The sequence below is a fragment of the Melospiza georgiana genome, chromosome 28, assembly GCF_028018845.1.
Source record: "Melospiza georgiana isolate bMelGeo1 chromosome 28, bMelGeo1.pri, whole genome shotgun sequence".
NCBI classification, from domain to species: Eukaryota; Metazoa; Chordata; class Aves; order Passeriformes; family Passerellidae; genus Melospiza; species Melospiza georgiana.
In genome coordinates this window covers 3,411,244-3,433,720 of record NC_080457.1, presented here as the reverse complement: position 1 = coordinate 3,433,720, position 22,477 = coordinate 3,411,244, and the positions used below count along the sequence as shown (strand labels likewise).

The 22,477-nt window shown below is 43.9% G+C and overlaps 2 protein-coding genes across 2 annotated transcripts; one reads left to right on the top strand and one right to left on the bottom strand.

Moving 5' to 3' along the window:
• Positions 1-1,639: 1,639 nt before the first annotated feature.
• Positions 1,640-7,763, top strand: LOC131094013 (acrosin-like). The gene is made up of 5 exons (XM_058041480.1): positions 1,640-1,713; positions 2,650-2,859; positions 3,980-4,245; positions 6,109-6,254; positions 7,158-7,763. The coding sequence occupies exons 1-5, from the start codon at positions 1,643-1,645 to the stop codon at positions 7,761-7,763; spliced, it is 1,299 nt and encodes a 432-aa protein (XP_057897463.1). The 5' UTR covers positions 1,640-1,642.
• A 1,885-nt stretch (positions 7,764-9,648) lies between these two features.
• LOC131094349 (G protein-activated inward rectifier potassium channel 1-like) lies at positions 9,649-21,739 on the bottom strand. Its single transcript, XM_058041955.1, has 3 exons — positions 20,839-21,739; positions 13,474-13,690; positions 9,649-11,710 (listed from the first exon to the last, which is right to left on the bottom strand). Exons 1-3 carry the CDS (start codon positions 21,487-21,489, stop codon positions 11,139-11,141), a joined length of 1,440 nt encoding a protein of 479 aa, XP_057897938.1. The 5' UTR covers positions 21,490-21,739; the 3' UTR covers positions 9,649-11,138.
• Between the last annotated feature and the right edge of the window lie 738 nt (positions 21,740-22,477).

The following is a 22,477-nucleotide window of genomic DNA, read 5'->3' as shown; positions in this document are numbered from 1 at the left end:
GGGATGGATTTTTGGAGATCAGGGCCCACCAAACACCTTCCTGCTGGGGAGAGTCTGGGGCACAGGCAGGAGGTGCCAGAACCACACAAAATCCATTTATATTTGTGTTAATTTAGGAATTAGGTTTTCCTTCTCACTTCCACCTAGGCAATAATTGCACAAAATAATTTCCCCGCAAGCCCCACAGCAGCCTCAGATCAGGATCCAAGAAAAGGGAACTATTGTGTGAATATTAAAAAAGCTTTAGTGATGTATAGTTCTGTTATTGTAGTTTAGATTTGTCATATGCTCTTATGCCTAAGAAAGAAGAAATGTGTAGTTCTCTCATTAATAATGGCATTTGTGACCACTGCCATAGAGGGGCATGGCAGTTTTTAATTTAAAAATTTAAAACTAATTTTAATGAATTGAAATTAACTTTTAACTTCGGGAACAAAGTTTGGGAAAATTACTGGAAAAATTATTGACACTCTAAAGTTTTATTAAACTAACCTTGACATGCCTCAATGAACAAAGTCTGAAGAGAGACATATATTGCTGAAATGAGACATGAGGAATACAGAAATTACAGAATTTAAAGATCTTAAGGACATTTTGAAGAAATCAGAAGAAAAAGAAGTACATGGCAGAAAACTCTCTATTGTGATTGTTGTATCCATGTGGCCAGCCAAGAATTGGGATTTTCCCCAGAGGATCCAGGTGATGGTCACTGTAACAAAAAACTCCTCCCAGCCAAGGTTTATTCTGCTCCCTCTGAGCTGAGGGGAAGCTGCAGTTTCAGAGGAGGAAGATCTGCTTTCTGCCCTTCGTTTTGATGTCTCATCAAAACCACTGCAGATTTAGATAAAAATCAAAGGGTAAGGGCCCAGGGATGCTCCTGACAGCCTTAAAAAGCCCCAGAATTTGGATCCTGATTGCTCCCTAAAAGAGGGAGAACCTGGGTGTCCCTGAGCTCTCTTTGAGGAACCTGGGTGTCCCTCTGCTCTCATTGGGGAACCTGGGTGTCCCCCTGCTCCTTTTGGTGAACCTGGGTGTCCCTCTGCTCCTTTTTGGGCACCTGGGTGTCCCTTTGCTCCTTTTGGGGAATCTCAGTGTCCCTCTGCTCCTTTTTGGGTACCTGGGTGTCCCTCTGTTCCCTTTGAGGAACCTGGGTGTCCCTCTGCTCCTTTTTGGGTACCTGGGTGTCCTGCTCCCTCAGGGGAACCCAGGTGTCCCTCTGTTCCCTTTGAGGAATCTGGGTGTCCCTCTGTTCCCTCAGGAGAACCTGGGTGTCCTCCTGCTCCTTTTTGGGTACCTTGGTGTCCCTCTACTCCCTTAGAGGAACCTAGGTGTCCCTCTGCTCCCTTTGGGGAAGCCTTTGGACTGACTTTCCCTTTGTGCCAGATTTGTCATTTTGCAGGCACGGGACCCCTTTTTCCTTGCATGACCTTCAAGGTCCCTCCCAGCCCAAACCATCCTGTGTTTCTCTAAGGCTGTGGCCTTTCCCTGCCCTCTGAGGCCACCGTGCCCAGAACCTGGAACCACCCAGTCTGTGACATCAGCCCCAGGGCTGCAGGTGCCAGGGGCAGTGCAGCTGCTGCAGGCACTCGGCTCACAGGCTGCCCTGGAAGAGACAAGCCTTTGTTTCTTTCAGCTGGCAGTGATGAGCCTGCTGTTCCTCCTCATCCTCCTGGCTGTGTACACACCTGCACATGGCACCTGGGACAACTGCAGGTATGGCCCCAGGCTCTGGGAGAGGGCTTGTCTCCCATTGTCACACCCCAAACCCCATCTGGGAGGGAGCAGAAGGAGCCAGAATGGGCAGGGCAGTAATCACAGAATTCACAGAAACACAGAATGACCAGGTTGGAAGAGATTTCCAAGATCATCGAGTCCAACCCAACCCCAACATCTTCTCCACTAAACCCTGGCACCCAGTGCCACATCCAGGCTTGTTTAAACACATCCAGGGATGGTGACTCCACCACCTCCCCAGTCCCAAAATTCCCATAATGACCAGGTTGGAAAAGACCTCCAAGATCATTGAGTCCAACCCAGGCCCAACACCTCAACCAAACCCTGGTACCCAGTATCAATCCAGCCTTGTTTAAACACAACCAGGGCAGTGCCCACCTCCCTGGCAGCACATCCCAGTACCCAGTCCCTCTTCCTGTGAGGGATTTTTTGCTCATGCCCAGCCTAAACTCCCCCTGGCACAGCTGTGTCCTCTTGTCCTGGTGTCACCGGTGAGCACTGCAGAGGAAATGACCTTGTGGGAATGGTGTGAGCGCAGAAAACAGAACAGAATGCCAGGTTGGAAGAGACCCCCAAGATCATCGGGTCCAACCCAGGCCCAACATCTTCTCCACTAAACCCTGGAACCCAGTGCCACATCCAGGCTTTGTTAAACACATCCAGGGATGGCACCCAGCAGAGTGTTTCCCCAGATGTATTTCTCCAGCAGAGCTGAGGGAAATCACAGAATCACCGGGTTGGAAGAGACCTTTAAGATCATCGAGTCCAACCCAGCCCCAACCCTTCAACTCAACCCTGGCACCCAGAGCCACATCCAGGCTTTGTTAAACACACCCAGGGATTGTGATTCCATCGCCTCCCCGAGGCAAAACATTCCAGAACTTGATCACTCTAATAATCACTTTGTGCTTCCAGAGGGACCTGTGGGCAGCGGCCCATGGCTGACTTCGACTCCATAACTGCTGACTACAGAATCATGGCTGGCGCAGGGGCCCTGCCCGGGGCCTGGCCCTGGATTGTCAGCATCCAGGACCCCAGGAAAGATGGCAGCGGCCACACGTGTGGAGGGTCCCTCATTAGCCCGCAGTGGGTCCTCACAGCAGCACACTGCTTCCTCCAGGCCAGGTAAGGAGGAGATATTGGAATAATTACCAATATAGCCAGACAGGACGTGCCTGAGTTTGTCTGGGCCTTGGTGCTGAACCAAATAGAGGCACTGTGTTGTTTCACCCCACAGACACTTTTGGCCAGCTGGGTGTGTGGTGTTTCACCCCACAGACACTTTTGGCCAGCTGGGTGTGTGGTGTTTCACCCCACAGACACTTTTGGCCAGCTGGGTGTGTGGTGTTTCACCCCACAGACACTTTGGGCTGGCTGGGTGATGCAGCTGGGCATGTGGAGACAATTCCAGGCCTGCAGGAGCTCTGGTGGTGGTGGGATGGAGCTTCCCCCTGTAACAGGGTCTGATCCTTGGGTTTACCACTGGCAGAGAAGATTTAAGGTGATGGTGAAGGAAAGGAGTCGGTTCTGATGGAGGATTTGGATCCAGGGCTTTATTCTGGCCCACACTTCTGTTGTATCTAAAGCTTGCATCTTGCAGGTTTCCCAAAACCCTCTAATTTTGTAGATTCCCACAAAATCCTTTCTTCTATTCTTTTAGTATAGTTTTAATGTAATATATATCATAAAATAATAAATCAAGATGTGATGGTGTTCACAGAGATCTTAGGATGAGGGATGAGACGAGGATCTAACTCCATGTTACAGAAGGCTTGATTTATTATTTTATTATATATATTACATTAAAACTATACTAAAAAGAATAGAAGAAAAAGTTCTCATCAGAAGGCTGGCTAAGAATAGAAAAGAATGAATCAACAAAGGTCTGTGGGTTGGACAGAGAAAGAACCAGCTCTGTCATGATTGGCCATTTATTCCAAACAACCACATGAAACCAATCGTGGATTCACCTGTTGCATTCCACAGCAGCAGATAACCATTGTTTACATTCTGTTTCTGAGGCCTCTCAGCTTCTCAGAATGGAAAAATCCTAAGGAAAGGATTTTTAATGAAAAGATGTCTGCGACAATCAAGCCTTCTGAAACATGGAGTCAGGTCCTCATCTCTTCCCTCATCCTAAGACCCCTGCAAACACGGTCACAGACAAAAAAACACAAAAGCTCAAATCCTAAGGGATCACCAGCACCTGGCTCTGCTCCCTCTCAGCCGTGTCTGTGCCCTGCAGGAACGTCACCAAGTGGCGCGTGCTGATCGGGGCCACCCAGCTGAGCCACCTGGGCCCCGAGGCTCAGGTGCGCCACGTCAAGAGGCTGCTGGCCCACCAGGAGTACACGGCTGACTCCCAGCAGAATGACATTGCCCTGCTGGAGCTGGACGAGCCCGTGGAGTGCAGCGACTACGTGCAGCTCGCCTGCGTGCCCAACGCCTCGCTCACGGTGTCGGAGCTGAAAACCTGCTATATCGCTGGATGGAGTTCTGCCAGTGCTAAAGGTGAGTTTCCAAAAATTCACTTATTCCACACTGTGGGTGAGCTGGGCTGTCTTGGTTTGGAAAGCCAGGAGTCGGAGTCTGCTAAGGAAGGCAGGAGTCTTCCCTGAAATGGAGAGTGTAAACCGTCCCCAGCCCTCTGAATTGCTATAAATTTTAAATTAAGGGGCTCTCAGGCAAAAGAATATGGGAGCAGAAAATAACAGTTCTTTATTAGGGAAGGAAAAAAAATAAAAGGATGAAATAAACAATGCAGTGCACTAGAACAACAGTGACAGAGTCAGAACCCAACCTGACACCCTGTGGGTCAGGGTGTTGGTGGCAGTGCCATTGGAATTGTGGCTGCAGCCCTCCTGCAGTGTCAGGGGTGGTTCTGTTGGAGCAAGGGGGATCTGCAGAGAAGGATGTATTCTTCCTCTGAAGATCCAGTGGAGGAAGAGGCAGCTGCTGTTCCTCTGGGGAATCCAGTGCAGAAAGCCGTGCTGGGGTCTCAAAACCTCTGGATTATATCTGGGCAGCAATGCTTGGCTCCTCCCTCTGGGCTCACATCTCCCAATGGGATGTTATAGTTCTTATCAGCCATGCAGTGACATTCAAGAGCTGTTATCAGCAAATGCCCCCTCCCCAGGGAGGTGTGAATGCGGTCACTCAGAGAGAGAGATAAAGCAAACAAGGAGACAAAGGATAGTTTTGTCACTCCATCAACACAGTGCACATTCCTATAGGGTACAGCCCTTCAACAGCTGCTCCAGAGGCAAAGCCAAGCCCTGGGTGTGGGAATCCACAAAATCAGAGGATTTTGGGAAAGCTGCAAAAGGCAGGCCCCAGAGACAGCAGAACTGTGATTAGAGCTAAGCAGCAGTAGCCATGAGATAGTTCAGCAGAAAAATTATTTAAACTGTAGAAAAGCAAGGACAAATAGAACAATGGTCTGTGTATTAACGCTTGTCTAGAATAACTCTCTAAGCTACAGAAAAGTTTATCTAGCAAGATATTAGGAAGGTTGAAGCTTAATATTGGAGCTCTGTGTAAAGCTCACAAGTATTGTATTTGAAAGAAGCAAGCATTGTTTTAACCAAAGGGACGTGTGCTTATAGTAATTGGATGGAACTACTGTCAATGTGCTTTTGCTTTGTGTGATTGGTCACACAAACTTACAAAGTAAGTTGTAACATTAAGTTCTTAGTCTGCTGCCTAAGATGTGAGCTTCTGGCATCTTCCCATTATCATAACCATGTACTGAGACTGATGCTGGAAAATAAAACAGCTCAAGGCACTTTCCACAGCAGCCCCATCCCATCCATGATTTGTACAGAGACCCCTGGCCGGCATCAAAGGGGAATGACTTCACCCCCAGTGAGGCAAAGTGGAAATTTTCCAGGGTAGATATCCATTTTGATTTTGGTGAAATGTACATCTTTGAGTTAAGTCTGTAGTTTGAAACATAGCTATGTAGGCTGACTGCAAGGCCTAGGACAGAAATAAAGGAGGGGAGGCAGAGGGTGATAAAGAAAGACAAGAGAGACTGCTGTGAGAGCAGGTCAACCTGACCTAGGAATTCTTTCTGAAAAAGAAGAACTAGTGGCAAATGTCACATGAAATTTGTAAAAATGAATATGTATGAACCTATTGTGAAATTGTATGCATATGTATCTGAGAGGGGGATAAAAAGGGACCTGAAGTTCTCAAAGGTACACATGCCTTTTAAGGAGAGCAATCTCCACACGCGTCCGGCGCTATAGTAAACATACCGGCTTTACAACTTCCACAAAGTTGTGGAGTTTTGGGTTATCCCCTCAAAACAGCAGACAGGGGAGTGGAGGTGGCAGGGAGCTGCTGGGTGCTCACTCCTTGCTGTGCTCCCAGCTCAGGGTGCCAGCGATGTCCTGCAGGAAGCCAAGGTCCGGCTCATGGATATCCGGCTGGTCAACAGCAGCCGCTGGTACGCCGGGGCCATCCACACCCACAACCTGTGTGCTGGCTACCCACGGGGTGCCATGGACACCTGCCAGGTAGGACTTGACGTTTTTGATTCTGAAAAATGTGCATTTTATGATTTTCACAAATATTAAAATGAATATTATATGTGTTATGTCAGAAAGTGATGCTGTATTAATTTACACAAGTAGCATGTTAAATAGAGTTTTAGGTTATGACATAATGTTAAAATAGAGGGTTATAATGTCAAAATGTTAAAATAGAAATAATGTTAAATAATAGAAACTAATAATGTTAAAATAGAAACTATGTACGTGGGATATTTTTTTAAAGAAAGGAATGAGGTACTTACACCAGATAGCAGCCACAGGACACCTAAATCTTTCAGAGAAAGAGAATTTATTTCTCCATTATCAGAAGAAATGAACTTCTTCCTGCCTTGTTCAGTTGTGACGACACTGTTAGGATTAAGAGGAAGAAGCTGACACTGACCAGACAGAATCCTTTGTTTGAATTGAATTTATGCATCATGTATGAGGTGTATGAATATGTGTGAAAAATGCATATTTTATGATTTTCGCAAATATGAAAATGAATATTATATGTGTCATGTTAGAAAGTGAAGCTGCGTTAATTTTCTTGAGTAGCGTGTTAAATGCAGTTTTAGGCTATAACATAATGTTATAATAGAAACCAAGTACGTGGGATATTTTTTTAAAGAAAGGAATGAGTTATTCACACTGAGATGGCAGCCACAGGACACCTAAATCTTTCAAAGAAAGAGAATTTATTGCTCCATTATCAGAAGAAATGAACTTCTTCCCACTTCACTCAGCCCTGAAAATACCATCAGGATTCAGAGGAAGAAGTTGATGATGACCAGACAGAATCCTGTGTTTGAATGGAATTTATGCATCATGTATGAGGTGTAGGAATGTGCAAGAGCAGCCACCCTAATCCTCCTTCCTGTGTTGCAGGGTGACAGTGGAGGGCCTCTGGTGTGCAAAGACAACCGTGCCAGCTACTTCTGGCTGGTTGGAGTGACCAGCTGGGGGAAAGGCTGTGCCAAAGCCAAACAGCCCGGAGTCTACACCTCCACTCAGTACTTCTACAACTGGATCCTGATCCAGATGGGCATGTGCCCACCTGTGACAGCCACTTCAGCGCCAGAGTCACCCTGCATCTCAATGCCTCTGGAGCAGCCAACACCAACACCAAAACCAACACCAACACCATCAGGCTGCTCCACCTCTACTACCACTGCATGTCCACAAACAACTGTCACAGAGGCTCCAACGCCAGCGCCAACCTTCAGCACAACCCCCCCTGTGCAGACAACACCAACACCAACACCAACACCAACACCAACAGAGGCAGGCTGCTCTACTACAGCCAGTACTTATCAGCCAACTGCAGTAACCATGCCAGAGATACCCTGGCCCTTAAATTTCTCTGTGGAGCCAATGCCAACAGACTCTCTCTTTCCCACGCCACATCCGTACGAGATACTGCAGCATTTCCTAACTCAGGTGCACGAGATGCTGCAGAGACTCATGGGGAACAAGACAGAAGCAGGAGGATGAAGAAGATCCAGCGCAGGCTGCAGTGGACCATGACCACTTCACACTGGGGCAGTGCCTGCTGATCCAAAGGCAGCCTCAGGGTCAAAGGTGTCCTCTCTCCTGCCCATCTTCCTCCTCTGCACGCACACAAATGCTGAAATTTAGTTGTGGAAATAAAGTTGCCTATAGCCACTGTTAGCACGTGTTTGCAGTCCAGTCCAGTCTCCTGTGCAAGACAAGGAGTCCCAGGCCGGGCACCAGCAAAACAGAGCTGTGATGGGAGAAGGGAACTGGTCACAGGGGCTACAGCTCTTGAGGACAGCAGTAGGGAACATTGTTTTATGCTGCCCATCAGGGGGATCCCTGGGTGTGGGACTTGAAACTGGGCTCTCTTGTGACTCAGGACATGTGGCATTCACATTCTCTGAAAAATCCCTTCGCCCAGGATTTTTCTCCTGGGAAGCTGAGAAGCCTCAGAGAAAAGGAAAACAATCCTTATCTCATTTGCTTCTCCTGTGTTTTGCTCATGTGGAATGTGTTTGGAGATTGTTTACCCACGGGTGATTGTTTCATTGGTTTCATGTGAATTGTTTTGACACATTGGCCAATCAGGGCCAAGCTGTGTCAAGACTCTGGAAAGAGTCACAAGTTTTCATTATTATCTTTTTAGTATTCAGTAAGTATCTTTTCTGTATTCTTTAGTATAGTGTAGTATTTTTTTAATACAATATAGCATTATAAAATAATAAATTAGCCTTCTGAGAACATGGGGTCAGATTCATCATTCCTGCCTTTGTTGGGACATTCCCTGTAAATACAATAATTATGTTAATTAGCCTATCAGGCCCAAGCTGTGTCCTGACTGTCAGGAGACAGTCATGAGTTTTCTTTAGGATTCTTTGTAGTATAGATATAGTACAGTATAATGTAATATGATATAGTTTTAATAAAAAGAACATTCAGCATTCCAAATCCTTGGAGTCAGATGCCAATCATTCCCAGAGTTGGGGCTGCCTGATTCACCATTCCTGCCTTCATCAGGACATTCCCAGCAAACACAACAAGGAGACACCGTTCCAGAAAGACTCAAGGCTGAAGATTGGCCAGACACATTGAGGAGGAGTTCCTCAGGCAGGAGCAGGGATTTCTGAGCAGTGGGCAGACAGAATTGCATTGTGCCACCCCCATTGTGATACATGAACTGTCCACAGCTCCCCTGCAGACACTGCTGGCACTCAGACTGACTCCACATCTGTCAGACACACAAGGAATATTCTGCAAAGTGCCTCATGTTCCCCTACACTGAGCATCTTTACCGCTCCTTTCTCTAACCTAACCCTAATCCTTTTGTCTTAGTGCTTTTTATCACCAGGTGTTAGCAGTGGGTGTGTAGTGTCAGTGTGCCTGTGTGGTTTTCTGCTTGGTTTGGGGTTTTGTGGGTTTTTTTAAATTTTTTTGTTGCAGTACTGCCTTTTGTCATTCTGTGGTAGTAGGGAGAGGGTTGTAATGACCATTACTCTGTAAAGACCACCCTCCTACAATGCATTAATTCAACATTTTAGGTGATATTTATTTATTCTGTATAGATCTATACTCACCCATTCTCCTATGGTGAAGTACTCCGGGGTCCAATTAGTTTTTCTGTAAGTTAATTTTGTGTGTCAGTGTGTATAGAAATTAGGAGGTTTAATTATTTTATAAGTGGCAGTGTAAAAAACATTGGCCTCTAAGTTGGGTAACTCATTGATAATTAGCGCCGTTGCTCATTAACAATTAATTAATACTATGACTCTGCTCCACTGCAGAGGGGGAGTGTGCCCAAGGGTGGGGCCTCATCTCCTGCAGCTGCTCTGCTCCAACACACACATGCACATTTGAGCAAAGAACACCTGAGACCTGAGGTGGATGTAATTTTATTTTATACTAATTTTGGCAGCTCTGGAGAGTAGGGAGAGTCATCATCACTTAAGACTTCATGCTGTCATCTAAGTACTCCATACAAATACAGTTGATAAATGAAAATACAGATTTTAGCACATATATATTGTTGAAATTCATGTTGAGAACAGGTAAACAACAACAAAGCAGCACATCTTAACCCTGCATAAAACAGCATTTTCCAGTTTCACACTGTAGACAGATCAAAAGAAATAGTGAGTTCTGCAAGCCAAGCTGTTCATAGCCTGGATACATAATTTTACCATCAAGGAATGCATTAGCAAACAACATGGCCATTGCCACCCCTTTTAATTAAATCTGACTGAATTTTGTCCATGTAACAAGAGCAGAATTGATCCTTTATTGGAGAGTGGTCTGGTGATGAACACTGGATGCTGAGCACTGAACACTGTTTACAAACAGCAGGGTGTGTTTATAATTACTACCAACCAGGAAAGAAAAAGCCTCTCTCACAGACAGAGGTGGATTGAGCTGAATAGCAATAAATATCAAATCTACAAAATTACTGAGAATCATATATAAATGGAGAAGGCAAATGTAACAAAATGAAAATTAGCAACACCAAAGACTACCATTCATTAGTAAAACTCTGAGATGTGTAATGACTGAGCATTATTTAGCACTTGGCTTTTATTTATTTACTTACAATGTCTCCAAACTGAAATGTCATTTAATTGCAGTATAAAACATGCCAAGAATCTGAGCTACTGATCTCAAGTTTCCTTCACAGTGAGTGGTGATATGGCCATTAAAATTCAGCACATGATCCACCAAATCAAATGCTGAGGTCTAATTCTGGACAGGATAAAGATACTCACGTTTAGGAGAGCTCATGTGGGCCAAATGACCCAAATGGTTATTGCACACTGCTTCCTCACCTGAATAACCATGGATGAGACACTGGGAGCACACAGGGAGTGTGCCACAGTCACTGGGAAAGAAGGATGGAGCAGGAAAGCCTCTTTGCAAAGAGACAGCTGGACTAGGACTGAGCAGGGTCACATACTCCTCCTGTGTTCTGAGGTTCTGCCCTTCAGGAGCAGTCCAGGACCTGAGCTGCACAAAACCAGGGTCCAGCTGCTCTTACACCCTTCTTGCTTCCATCTGTGCCTGAGGATCTGATCCTTGCTTTGTGAAAAAGCATCTGCATACACGGAAGACAGGCTGGATTTGCAATGAGCATGCTGATAAGCATTATCAGGGCAGGAATCTCTTTGGCATGACAGGGTAACCTTACTGCCCCTCAAAGTCCTGCTATGCTACCTAGATTGGATCTGTACAGAACAATTATACAAAAAGGATCATTCTTCCTGAAAGCAGCAAAACCAAGTTGTGACTTTACTGTGATACAACTCTTCCAGGGCAGCAGTCTCAAATGCAGTTTATCAGCAACTTGTGTTTCTTCAGCTCTTGAAAGAAGTAATCAGAGTTCATTTTTCAAAGTTTGGCAGGGAAATTATCTTCCAATTTCACCTCTAGGGTGCCCATACCTGGAAAATCCTTCTGTAACTCGAGCTTGCTGGTGGACTGAGTCAGAGCCTTGGCATTTATTTTTAAGCCTTTCAGCTGCATCCTGTGATCACTGTCTTCACCATCAGACATGGGACTTATTTCTTCAATTTCCAAGAGATCTCCAGTGCTGAAATTCTTCTGTGTGTTACAGGAACTCATTCTCAGGGCTCTTGGTGGAAGGCCCTCCTTCCTCGAGCTGATCTTCTGGAGTTTAGCAGGGAGCTTGTTCTTCTCTCCTGTAGCATCAGCACAGTCAAGAGGACAAACCTGTTCTCTTCTGCTTTTCTTCTCAAAAGGACTGTTCAAGACAGATGACTGGGACAGGCTTTCTTCTTGCTCTTTGACACTGTAAGGAGGAGTGGGGACTTCAAAGGTGGCATGGAACTGAGAATAATCGACACGGAAAAATCCATCTTCCAGAGACATGACTGGCAGGAACCTGTGACCCCACAGCACTTCATCCTCTGTGTAGGAGGTCCTGGCTTGGCACGTCATTCCTGTGCAAATGGACAAGACCATTCCACGTGAGCAAGCAGACTGGCACATGGAACCAAAAATACATGAGGCTGACAGATAAAAATGAATTTCAGCCAGCAAGCCAGTGATTTTATAGGTTATAAAATGGGGCAGTTGCTCCTAGACAATCTTCTGACAGTCATTGACTGACTAAATTTTTATGCAGACTTGCAACCAAGCCATAGCAAAATATAAAATAAAACAGTATTAGCTTGTGTGCTGGTTTCAGCTGGGACAGAATTAATTTTCTTTACTGTTTCTAGTATTAGAAGCAATTAGGTCATCCCAAAGTTTCCCTTTTCCAGGCTGAAAAATCCCTATTCAGACTTGAGAGAGTAAGTAATACTGTTTCTTGGGAGAAGGAACTACTGCTTGCCAGAGGCTGACATAAAAATGAATTTCAGCCAGCAAGCCAACGATTTTATAGGTTATAAAATGGGGCAGTTGTTCCTAGACAATCTGATTGTCCAGTCAATGGAGTGCCTCTAATTGACTGACTACATTTTTGTGCAGACTTGCAACCAAGCCATAGCAAAATATAAAATAAAACAGTATTAGCTTGTGTGCTGGTTTTAGCTGGGACAGAATTAATTTTCTTCTCCATGTCGAGTATTGGAAGCAATTAGGTCATCCCAAAGATTCCCTTTTCCAGGCTGAATAATCCCAATTCAGCCTTGAGAGAATAATTCAGTGAAAATTCAGAAAAAATTCAGTCAAATTTGTCTGTTTAATTATGTATAATAATGAATTTCTTACTCTGAATTCAAGTCAGTGTAAGCTAGGCTGTCACTGTCATATTTTCTGGAAAAATCCCTTTGCCAGGATTTCTTCTCCTGGGAAGCTGAGAAGCCTCAGAAAAGAATGACAACAATAACTATCTGATTGCTTCTCCCTGTTTTGCTGCTTTGGAATGTGGTCTGGAGATTTCTGATCCAATATGTGAATTGTTTTTAATTAATGACCAATCACAACCAGCTGTGTCAGACTATGAGGAGTCAGTCATGAGTTTTCATTATCATTCTTTGTAGCCTTCTGTCTGTTTCCTTTCTCTATTGTTTAGTATAGTTTTAGTATAGTATTCCTTAAAATATAATACAATATAGTATAATACAGTTTAGTATAATACAGTATAATATAATACAATATAGTATAATATAGTGTAATGTAACGTAATGTAATGTAATGTAATATAATATTATATAGGTTTATTTATCTATTTTAATATTTTATATATTATATAAAACAATTATTTATATTATATTATATTATATTATATTATATTATATTATATTATATTATATTATATTATATTATATTATATTATATTATATTATATATATTATATTAGCCTTCTAAGAACATCGAGTCAGATTCTCAATTCCTCCTTCATCCTGGGGAACCAGAAAATACCACACTAGGCTGAAAGGAATTTTGCAGCACTGGCAAATTTTAAAGTTCAGCTTTCTTTCAGAGTGGTGATCCCTAAAACAGAAGCCTCATAAAAGCATTGAGCTGTGGCACACAGAGTGGCAGGCTGTGTCCCTTGCTGGCCACTCTGGGGATTGGCAGTGCCAAGCCCTGTGGGGAAGGGAGGTCTCTGTTCCTTGTGAGAGCCACTGCAGCTCTGCAGCATATGGCAGGAAATGCTGCAGCATGCAGCACTAACAGCTGCCTTGCTAAAAATATCAGCACTGAAAAAAACAAAGATTAAAAATCAGAGTATGCAGATTATTCCAAGCCTTACCGGTGGTCTCAACGATTCCTTCGAGGATGACAACGATTTCAAATTGCTCACTCCTCAGGGATCTTTGTGAGAGACAGAAAAAGGGGCTTTCTGAGTTGATTTCATGGCAGATGGTTAAAGGGGAAACCAAAAACAGCTGGTCAGCTCCAGTTCCAAATCCAACATCCAGCTCACACTGGTCCAGTGGCAGAAATTCCCCCTCCGGTGTCTGTCTGGACTAAAGAGAAAAAGATGATTTAGTAATCACTGTGTGAGGCAAAACATAAAATCAATGCAATAAAGTTTAAATCTGCCTCTTGCATGATATTATCAGCTGCATGTGGTAGGTCTGGGGGCTTCATCATGGAGATGAAATAATGCTAAATACTGTGAGGTTGCTATGCAAGATGAAGGTTGACTTTTCTTATTATGCCAGTGAATATCATCACCACCTACAAACTTTAATATATATATATAATCTTATTAACATTAATATAATTATATTATTATAATTATAGAATTCGATATAATTATATATTATAATAAATATTATATAATCATATATTATATATCATTATAATGCATTATTAATAATATATTAAGATATATTTTTATAAATTTAATTATGATATAATTTATTAATTTATTTATATATTATATATTTTATATATCTAATATCTATTTATTTTTATATCTTTTTAATATATATTTATTTTTGACAAAAAATGTCATGTACCACACACTACATGCCTTGTAATGGATGTTCAACATGAATACCCTGTGGTAAAAGTTCCTGTTAATGAGACCAAAATCTGAAGCTGGGCACATTTTATTCTGATGTTTGAATTAATGTTCTGTTATTTTTGTATGTTACTAACTTTTGTTTGGCACTGTGATGTACTAACTCAAAGGTAAACACGACATTAATTGCACAGTGTATCTGGTGAATGGCATTTTCACAAATCCCCTGAATTTATACTGATGATGCTCTCACCCCTTGCTTGTACCACCTACTGCATATTAACCTTAACAAACTGAACTTATTATTAAACAAAGTGCCTCATTCTTCTTCCCATCATTCCATGGCTTCAATAAAAATACTGACATAGCAGCTTCCCTCTATCCCACAGGGTACTCTCCAAATTTTCCTGGTATTCAAAGTCTAACTAAAAATTACATCACTTGGCCAGGTAGCTCCTCATGTGATTGCTTTGAAGGTGTCTGGTGGAAGCTGCCCACCAAAATTAGCAGCTTTGCACAGCTGATAAATAAATCCGATTTCAAATCTTTCCTGTTTATTTCTGACCAAAAAGCACTTAACTCTTCAAGAAGATGACTACTGATTATAAATAAATAAATAAATATTATTATATTTCTACTCCCTATATTTTATATATATATATTTCTATTATCTATACATATTTATCTATACTATCTATATTTCTAGTAATATTATTATAAGTTCTACTATCATAAATAAACAAATAAATAGTTTTAATTGTGCTGCATTTTGGAAACCTTGTTCACTGAGAGCAAGCCAAAGGCAGCAGTTTTCCATCAACTCAGATCTGCCTAGTGTTCTTTTAAGAAAGTTTCTGTCTTTAAAGAAAATCCCCAAGCAAATAGTTGATCTTCATATTGTCTCCCCTCTTCACATGGACCTTAAAAATGCTGATTTTATAACTGCCTAGTATTTACTGGCGATTACATACCCAGCTAGGCAGCAGCTGGAGCACAGCTCATTATTAAATACAATCCATGGTTTCATCTACGTGCTACCTGCTTGTTTTGCTGCTGAAGAAAAAATATTCTTCCTATCTAAGTAACAAAGTTCTCCCCTGCACAGGAGTGATTCAGGGGTTTCTTTGAGCCAGGTATGATAAGCTCTTGGAGGTCAATATCACACCTGAGATAGATCAGCCACCTCAAATGACATAAAATCAGCAGGATGGCTTCTGTGGTAGTGTTGGAAACAGAAATATTTTAAAAACAGGCAAAATAACAAAGCTCTTTATAGAGAAAAACCAAGCCAGGGACAAGAGGTTCTTGCTCCTGGTAAAACACCCTACAAAAACCATTAATTCCTTTGTTCTCTTTTTTTCTAGTGAATTTCTTAGGCAGGACCTTTTGGCCTCTGTCCACTTGGCCGTCCTTAAGTTTGAGGTGAAGTCCCCAAGGTCCTATGAAGTGTCTTTTTACCTCATTGAGGAGAGAAACTTCTGACATTTTCCCTTTTTTAAGGAGCCAAAAGATAATTTAGTCACTCCAGGGCACATTCCTACACAGGAGGCCAAGATTCAGTTTCTCCTTTGCTGATGAAGACAGAGAAAATATCAGCTGATTGCATGTGAAAGCATTTTCACAAATTATTTATGATCTGAAAGGTAAAGAGATAAAAATCTCTTTGTGAGATTTCCTGTGAGATGAAAGTGATGTTACTGTGAGATAAAAGTGATCAACACTTCCACAGCAGTCATGACAGTCTGTTATAAGCAAAGGTGGAATCAGCCTAGTGCAAAATCCTCTTTTCTCTTTTCCTGCAGAGCTAAGCTGCAGACCAACACTGCTTTTGCTGCCTGGCTGCTGTTCTTGCAGTGGGTGCACAAATTGATTGCCCAGGTATAATCTTTGTTCTAACCAGTATGAGCCAACATCTAAATCTCAAATTGTCCCAAATCTTCATCAAATGCATCTACCTAGACAAAAATGTGCCACTTTGCACAAACTGTTGCCTGACTTGAGAATTGTTTGATCTACACAGCGTTTTTCTTTGTGGAAGTCTTCAATCAAACCCATTCAATAGTAAACAAACCCAGCCAGGATGATGAGAGGTAACAGATCTGGGAGAAAGCAGAAGGTTTTATTTGAGGTATTCAGGATCTTACATGCAGGATTGATTTATGCAGGGCATGGAGGATTTTTTAACTTGTTTGTTGAATAAAAATAGGTTAACCTGAATGAAGAGAGCTTAATAGCCCCAACAGGCTCAGCCTCCTAGCCAGTGACCTTTGTTTTATATTTACATTTACATCTACAGCTTTACTCAGAGGATCACAAAACAAGAAGACAGAGGGCTATGAAATGTCAGGAATAAGTCTGGAAGGAACACTTGTGACTCTTTATTTTCACCATCCGCATAACACAAAGACAAGGAAATTTTGCAGATTAATACATGCTGAACAAGGGAACAATTAATTAGAAATGCCCTAGCCTGCAATTTAAATGTGGTCAGAGAGGGATAATCTAAAAGTCTCAAAGAATTCCTCTAAAGGTTAATTGCATCACAGGTAAGTAAAAAAAAAATTTAAAATGAAAAAAGACTCCTGTGTCTTTAACTTTCTGCCACTGGATCTTTGTTTCAGTTTTTATTACAAGGCAGGCTTCTACTGCATCACCACTTAAGTCTGTTTTAGTGTCTGAACAAATACATCCTGCTCTTTAAATCTTCACTCCCATCCTGTATTAATTCTCTTTGCTTTTCTAAACCCTGTTTATGCATAAACATGCATATCTCCCTGTAGAGATAATGCAGCTTTATTATTATTATTATCATTATCATTATTATCATCCCTCTGCCAGTTCACTCATTAGAGAACTCACATAATTACGTTTTGATATCCAGGTGAACTAATCAAGCACTGGAGCAGAAAAAGTGGGACTCAAAAGATGGAGCACCATCAAGCTTAATATTGTAGAGAAACATATCTAGAAAAAAATCTAGAAAATGCTGAATTGGTACATGCTCATTGCTCCTCCCCCACACTCAGACTATCAGCTTGCAAGAAGTGTTATTGTATTTTGTATTACTGTAATATGAAGTCTATGGAACAATGGAATAAAATGATCTTGTTACTTGGATACCATCGCTGAAGATTTGTGTGGAGTTTATCAGTTGTGACATTACACCTGGAGCTCCACTGGAGAGAATTCCTAGGATCACTGCTGCTTTTTATTTTAGTCTGGTTGTAAATATGACCTGTGTGAGCTGGGCTTGCTCAGACCAAAGCAGAGAAGGCATGGAGGAGGATCTAACAAACACCCCAACAGGGACGAGGAACATGAGAGGAACATGACCAAGACAGAGCCAGGCTTTTCACAGAGGTACCTGGCAGGAATGAGAGACAACAGGTATAAGCTGAAACAAGGGAAGTTTGGATTGGATTGGATTGGATTGGATTGGATTGGATTGGATTGGATTGGATTGAAGGAAAATATTTTCATCATGAGGACAGTTAAGCTGTGGAAAAGCTTGCCCAGCAAGACTGTGCAGGTTTTTTTTTCTCACAGGTTTCCAAAACTATATTGGAAATAGCCCAGAATAACCTGGTCTGATCTAGCTCACCATGCTTTCAGCAGAAGGTTGGACCCCAAACTTCCTGAAGTTTCTTCCAATCTGAACAATTCTGTAATATTAAAAATCTCTTTTGTTTTGCACTTTCTGCCCTACTTATCAGCTTACTGAAATCACAATATAATGGGTCTTCTTACTTATTTCCAATGCCTGTCACCTGCCATCTGCAAACTTTCTGGTACAATTTTGTTTGCTTTCAGCTCATTCAAAGCTGTTAGTAAGTACAGCCTAAAGAACAGGTGCCTGCTGGTTCTAACCCAAAGCTCACTGCCCTGTGGCTATCATATTTCACAACTGCATTTTTAAAACTATTGTTAGCACATGTTGAAACTATTGTTATTAATGGTACTAATGAAACTAATGTTAAAACTACTGTGGAAAACAGGCTATGATGATTTTAAATTGCTCAACTTTCTGAATCAAAATTTCCTGTACTAGCTGAAACACCATAAAGACAACTTTACACACCAACACTATCATGTTTATCAATTACATATGCAGTCACATCAAGAGAATGTACAAATGTGTACTGTGATTGAGTTTTATAAAATCAATATTGATTGCCATACTTCTGGCTGCTGCCTTAGGCACACTAGAGAAGTCCAGGAATCAAGGCAGAAAAATACAGTTCATTGTGACATTAAAAAGTCCAGGACCTGAAACTGCACATTTTCAGCAGCTAGTTCCAAATAGCTTTTCTTTTCTATTTCTTGCCCCAGGATTTTGCTTTTCCCAGCTTCTGTAGCACTCTATGTAATCTAGAAAAGACTTGGATTTCTGGAAAAGTCTTTGCTGAAAAACACACAATTAATCTTGTAACTGTCTTCCAAGCTCTCCATAACTCATTTTAAATAGAGCCACAGACTTTTGCATGGTATCACTTTGCCATGCTGCTGGACCCAAAGAAAAGCCAGCCCAGCGTGGCAGCACCATTTTATTCCACTGAATGGACCAGGGCATCATCACACTGTCAGGAAATGCTGTTCAGACAAACTTAGGTTAGTGCACAAAGGTAAATCCTCAGAGCTCCATTGGTCTCAGCAAAACACCACATTCACTGCTGAATATATCTCCTAGCTCGAGTACAAAAATGTGATGTGTTTATTCACATTTATTCACTGTGGCACCAGTGCAAAAGAAAATTCTGGCTACCTGATCAGGTGCAGGAGCTGGCTGCAGGGAAGTACAGAGGGCAGAGCTCAAAAGGATTTGCTGAAGACAGCAAGCAAATTCTGGCACATCCACCCTAATTTACAGGACACAAAACGTTCCTTTAAAGCAGCTTATAAATTCAAGGGTGACCTGGAGAGCCACCAGTGGTTCCTAGAATGGTGTGTCCAGTTCAGTGACCAGGATTTTCAGAAATACCACACCTTGCAATGAGGACTGAGGGGGCAGTTACTGCACACTCAATTTTAAATCTTCTGCTCATAGCTGGTGTTTGTCAAAGGTCACAAAGCAGCTTGAAGACAACATGATGATCATATAAAAAAATTAAAATTAAGAATTGCTCACTGATTCATAGTCTGGCCAACAAAACAGCTATCCTAAGATACCATGGTCATGCAGGTCCATCAAATGTCCTTCAGTTTTCTGGCCCAGTCACCAGCATTGTGTAGCAATAGAATTGTCAGCAGAAAGGACATCAGGCTGTGTACTTGGTGTCTTATTTCAAAAGAAAATTAGTTGCCCTCTCTGTAAAAACACAATGTGACCCCACTTTTATTCCACTTTGACCTGCGTTCCATTCTGAATGATAGAATTAAACACTTTCAAGGAGATTTCTGGAGGATAAAGCAACAAAAACCATGGTTCAGCTGGCTTTCCAATTCCTACAAAAATTGCTCCAGTGTAACTCCTGACAGCTTGTTCCCATAGATATAGATATATAAACATTTTCTTTTTAAACCTTAGCAGATTCTCCATTTTAAGTGGTATTATGTAGCAAGAAAAATTCACAGCTCGGGATGGCATTCAGCACAGAACAGATTTACCACTCATATTTAACACAGACTTATAATTCATATTTACCACTGCCCCAACACCTACTGCTTCATGTTTATTCATGCAGATTATTAAATAGGCCAGAGAGAATTACCAGATAGAACATTTACAACACTCATATATGATATCCTGAAATTAATCTCATCACTGGGATCCAGCTTCTGACAGCTTAGGAGCTTCAGACAGAGCTCCTCACCAAGGATGCTCCCCTGACAAGTCATAGCTGCTGTGAGATGTTACATTGCTTAGGATTTCAGTGCTTTTCTTCCATTCTGTTCCAGTCCAATGTATCTTCTGGACCTTAGTGACTGCCAAACTCTTCTGGGTGTTTTTGTTTGTTTGTTTTGGGTTTGTTTTTTGTTGTTGTTGTTGTTTTGTGGTTTGGTTTTGGTTTGTTTTTTTATATTCCCCTTTGAATCCCAGGATCCATTCTTGAATTCAGAATCCATTCTGAATTCTACTGGCCATTGTCAGTGATTAATAAACAGATACTGGTGACAATCAAAGGAGCATCTATACAATCCCTCTGAAATGCTCTCAGGTCACTAGCTGGAACATAGCTGGGATAAGGGACTGCAAGTTAAAGCTCACCAAGTTCCCCCAAGAGGAAGAGGAGGTCAAGGTTGATCTTTATCCTAGTTTAATACCACCACAAATCAATTCCTTATTCCCAGCCATCATCTGCTAAGCAGCATGCCTCAGTACCCATCCTTGGAGCTGTCCTGCATCCTGACACATCCATCCCTCCATCCTGACTTTCTGCCAGCCTCACAATCCACTGGGGGCTCTCTGATGAGACAATTTTTCCCTGCACCTGCTTGGCTCTTTCACGGCTCCTGCTGCGAACAGGAAAAATCTTGCGCAGTCCTTCCCACCGCCCCAGCCAAGGGACAGCACGGGGCAGGGCAGAGCCGCCAGCTGGCACCACCAGCACCGGCCACACAGGAGAAACCTCACGCTGCTGCCCTCTGTGCCCACCTCTACCCGTGTCACCGCCGCCACCCAGGTGCCACCCTGTGCCACCGCCTCACCTTGATGAGCTTGCAGCGGATCTGGGCAGACACCATGTGGCTGTTGCGGAGGTTGCCCACACGGAACATGAGGCAGAGCTTGGCATCGCGCTGCGAGATGACGGCGGCGCGGCTGAACATGAGGGTCTCGGCTCGCTTCTTGGGCTGCGACATCTTGATGAACATGCAGCCGATGAGGAACGCGTCCACCACGGAGCCCAGCAGCGACTGGAAGAGGAACAGCACGATGCCCTCGGGGCAGCGCTCCGTGATGTAGCGGTGCCCGTAGCCGATGGTGGCCTCGGTCTCCACGAAGAAGAGGAAGGCGGAGGGGAAGTTGTACACGTTGGCCACGCACGGGCTGTACGAGTCACCGTGCGCCTGCTGCAGGTCCCCGCGCAGGTACGCGATGCCCCACCACATGGAGGCCATCACCAGCCAGGCCACCGTGTAGGTCAGCAGGAAGATGAGCAGGTTCCAGCGCCACTTGAGGTCCACCAGCGTGGTGAAGAAGTCGGAGAGGTAGCGGCTGCTCTCGCCGCCCAGGTTGCCGTGCTGCACGTTGCAGCGCCCGTTCTTGTCCACGAAGCGCTGCCGCTCCCTGCGGGCGCTGCAGCGGGCGAGGCCCACGGCCTGGTACTCGTCCCCAAACTTCCTGCGCACGGCTGCCATGCCCTCGGCTGCGCGGGGGCTCGGCGGGCACGCCGGGGATGCGGCGGGGCGGGAGGCTGAGCGCACCGCGCTGCCTGCGCGCTGCGGCCGCCAGCCCCCGGGGCGCGGGGAGCTCCGGGATGCCCGTGGAGCCGGAGAGGGAGCGGTGCTGCCAGCGCTGCCCGATCGCCAGCGGGGCAGGGGAACGGCTGGAGCAGCCGCAGCCTGAGCGGGCAGACGGCGGCAGGAGCAGGCAAGCCAGCGGGGAGAGCCGGGCTGGGCTGGGGCGGGGAGAGCCGCGATGGGGCGGGGAGAGAGGCGTTGGGATGGGGCGGGGAGAGCCGGGCTGGGCTGGGCTGTGGAGAGAGGGGCTGGGCCGGGAGAGGGGCTGGGGCTGGGAGAGCCGGGATGGGGAGGGGGGACTGGGCCGGTCCGGGGTGATCCGGGCTGGGCTGTGGAGGCAGTGCCTGGGAGAGCCTGGGCTCGGGGCGGGTTCGGCGCTGGAGGTGCCCGGCCGAGCCCACGTACCCAAGGTAAAAACACCCAAGTGATGCACAATACAATCACACCACCTGTCAGCTGATAGCAGATTCTGTCCCTGAACTCCTGTCAGTGCTCCTCTCAATAACTTCCACAATTTATATGTAGAGTGCGGTGTTCTGTGGTGTGGAACATCCTTTAGCCAGTCCCATAACCTGTTCTGGCTCTTCCACTGAGCTTTTGTGTGCACCTCCTGACTGGCAGAGAAAGAGACATAAAGTCCTTGGCTTAGGATAAGCACTGCTTAGCAACAACCAAAACCATCAGTGTGTTATCAACATTATTCTCGTACTGGTTCCAAAACACAGCCCTCTGCCAGCTACTAAATTAACTAGTGATGTCTTTACAAATAATTTAATGGATGAAGATATGGGTGTTAACATCTTTGAAATGGGTTTTAATGTCTCTACTGAGTTTGGGCAGCAGGTTTATTACTGTCCTGCAGAGCTTGGCTCCTGAGATAGGCACG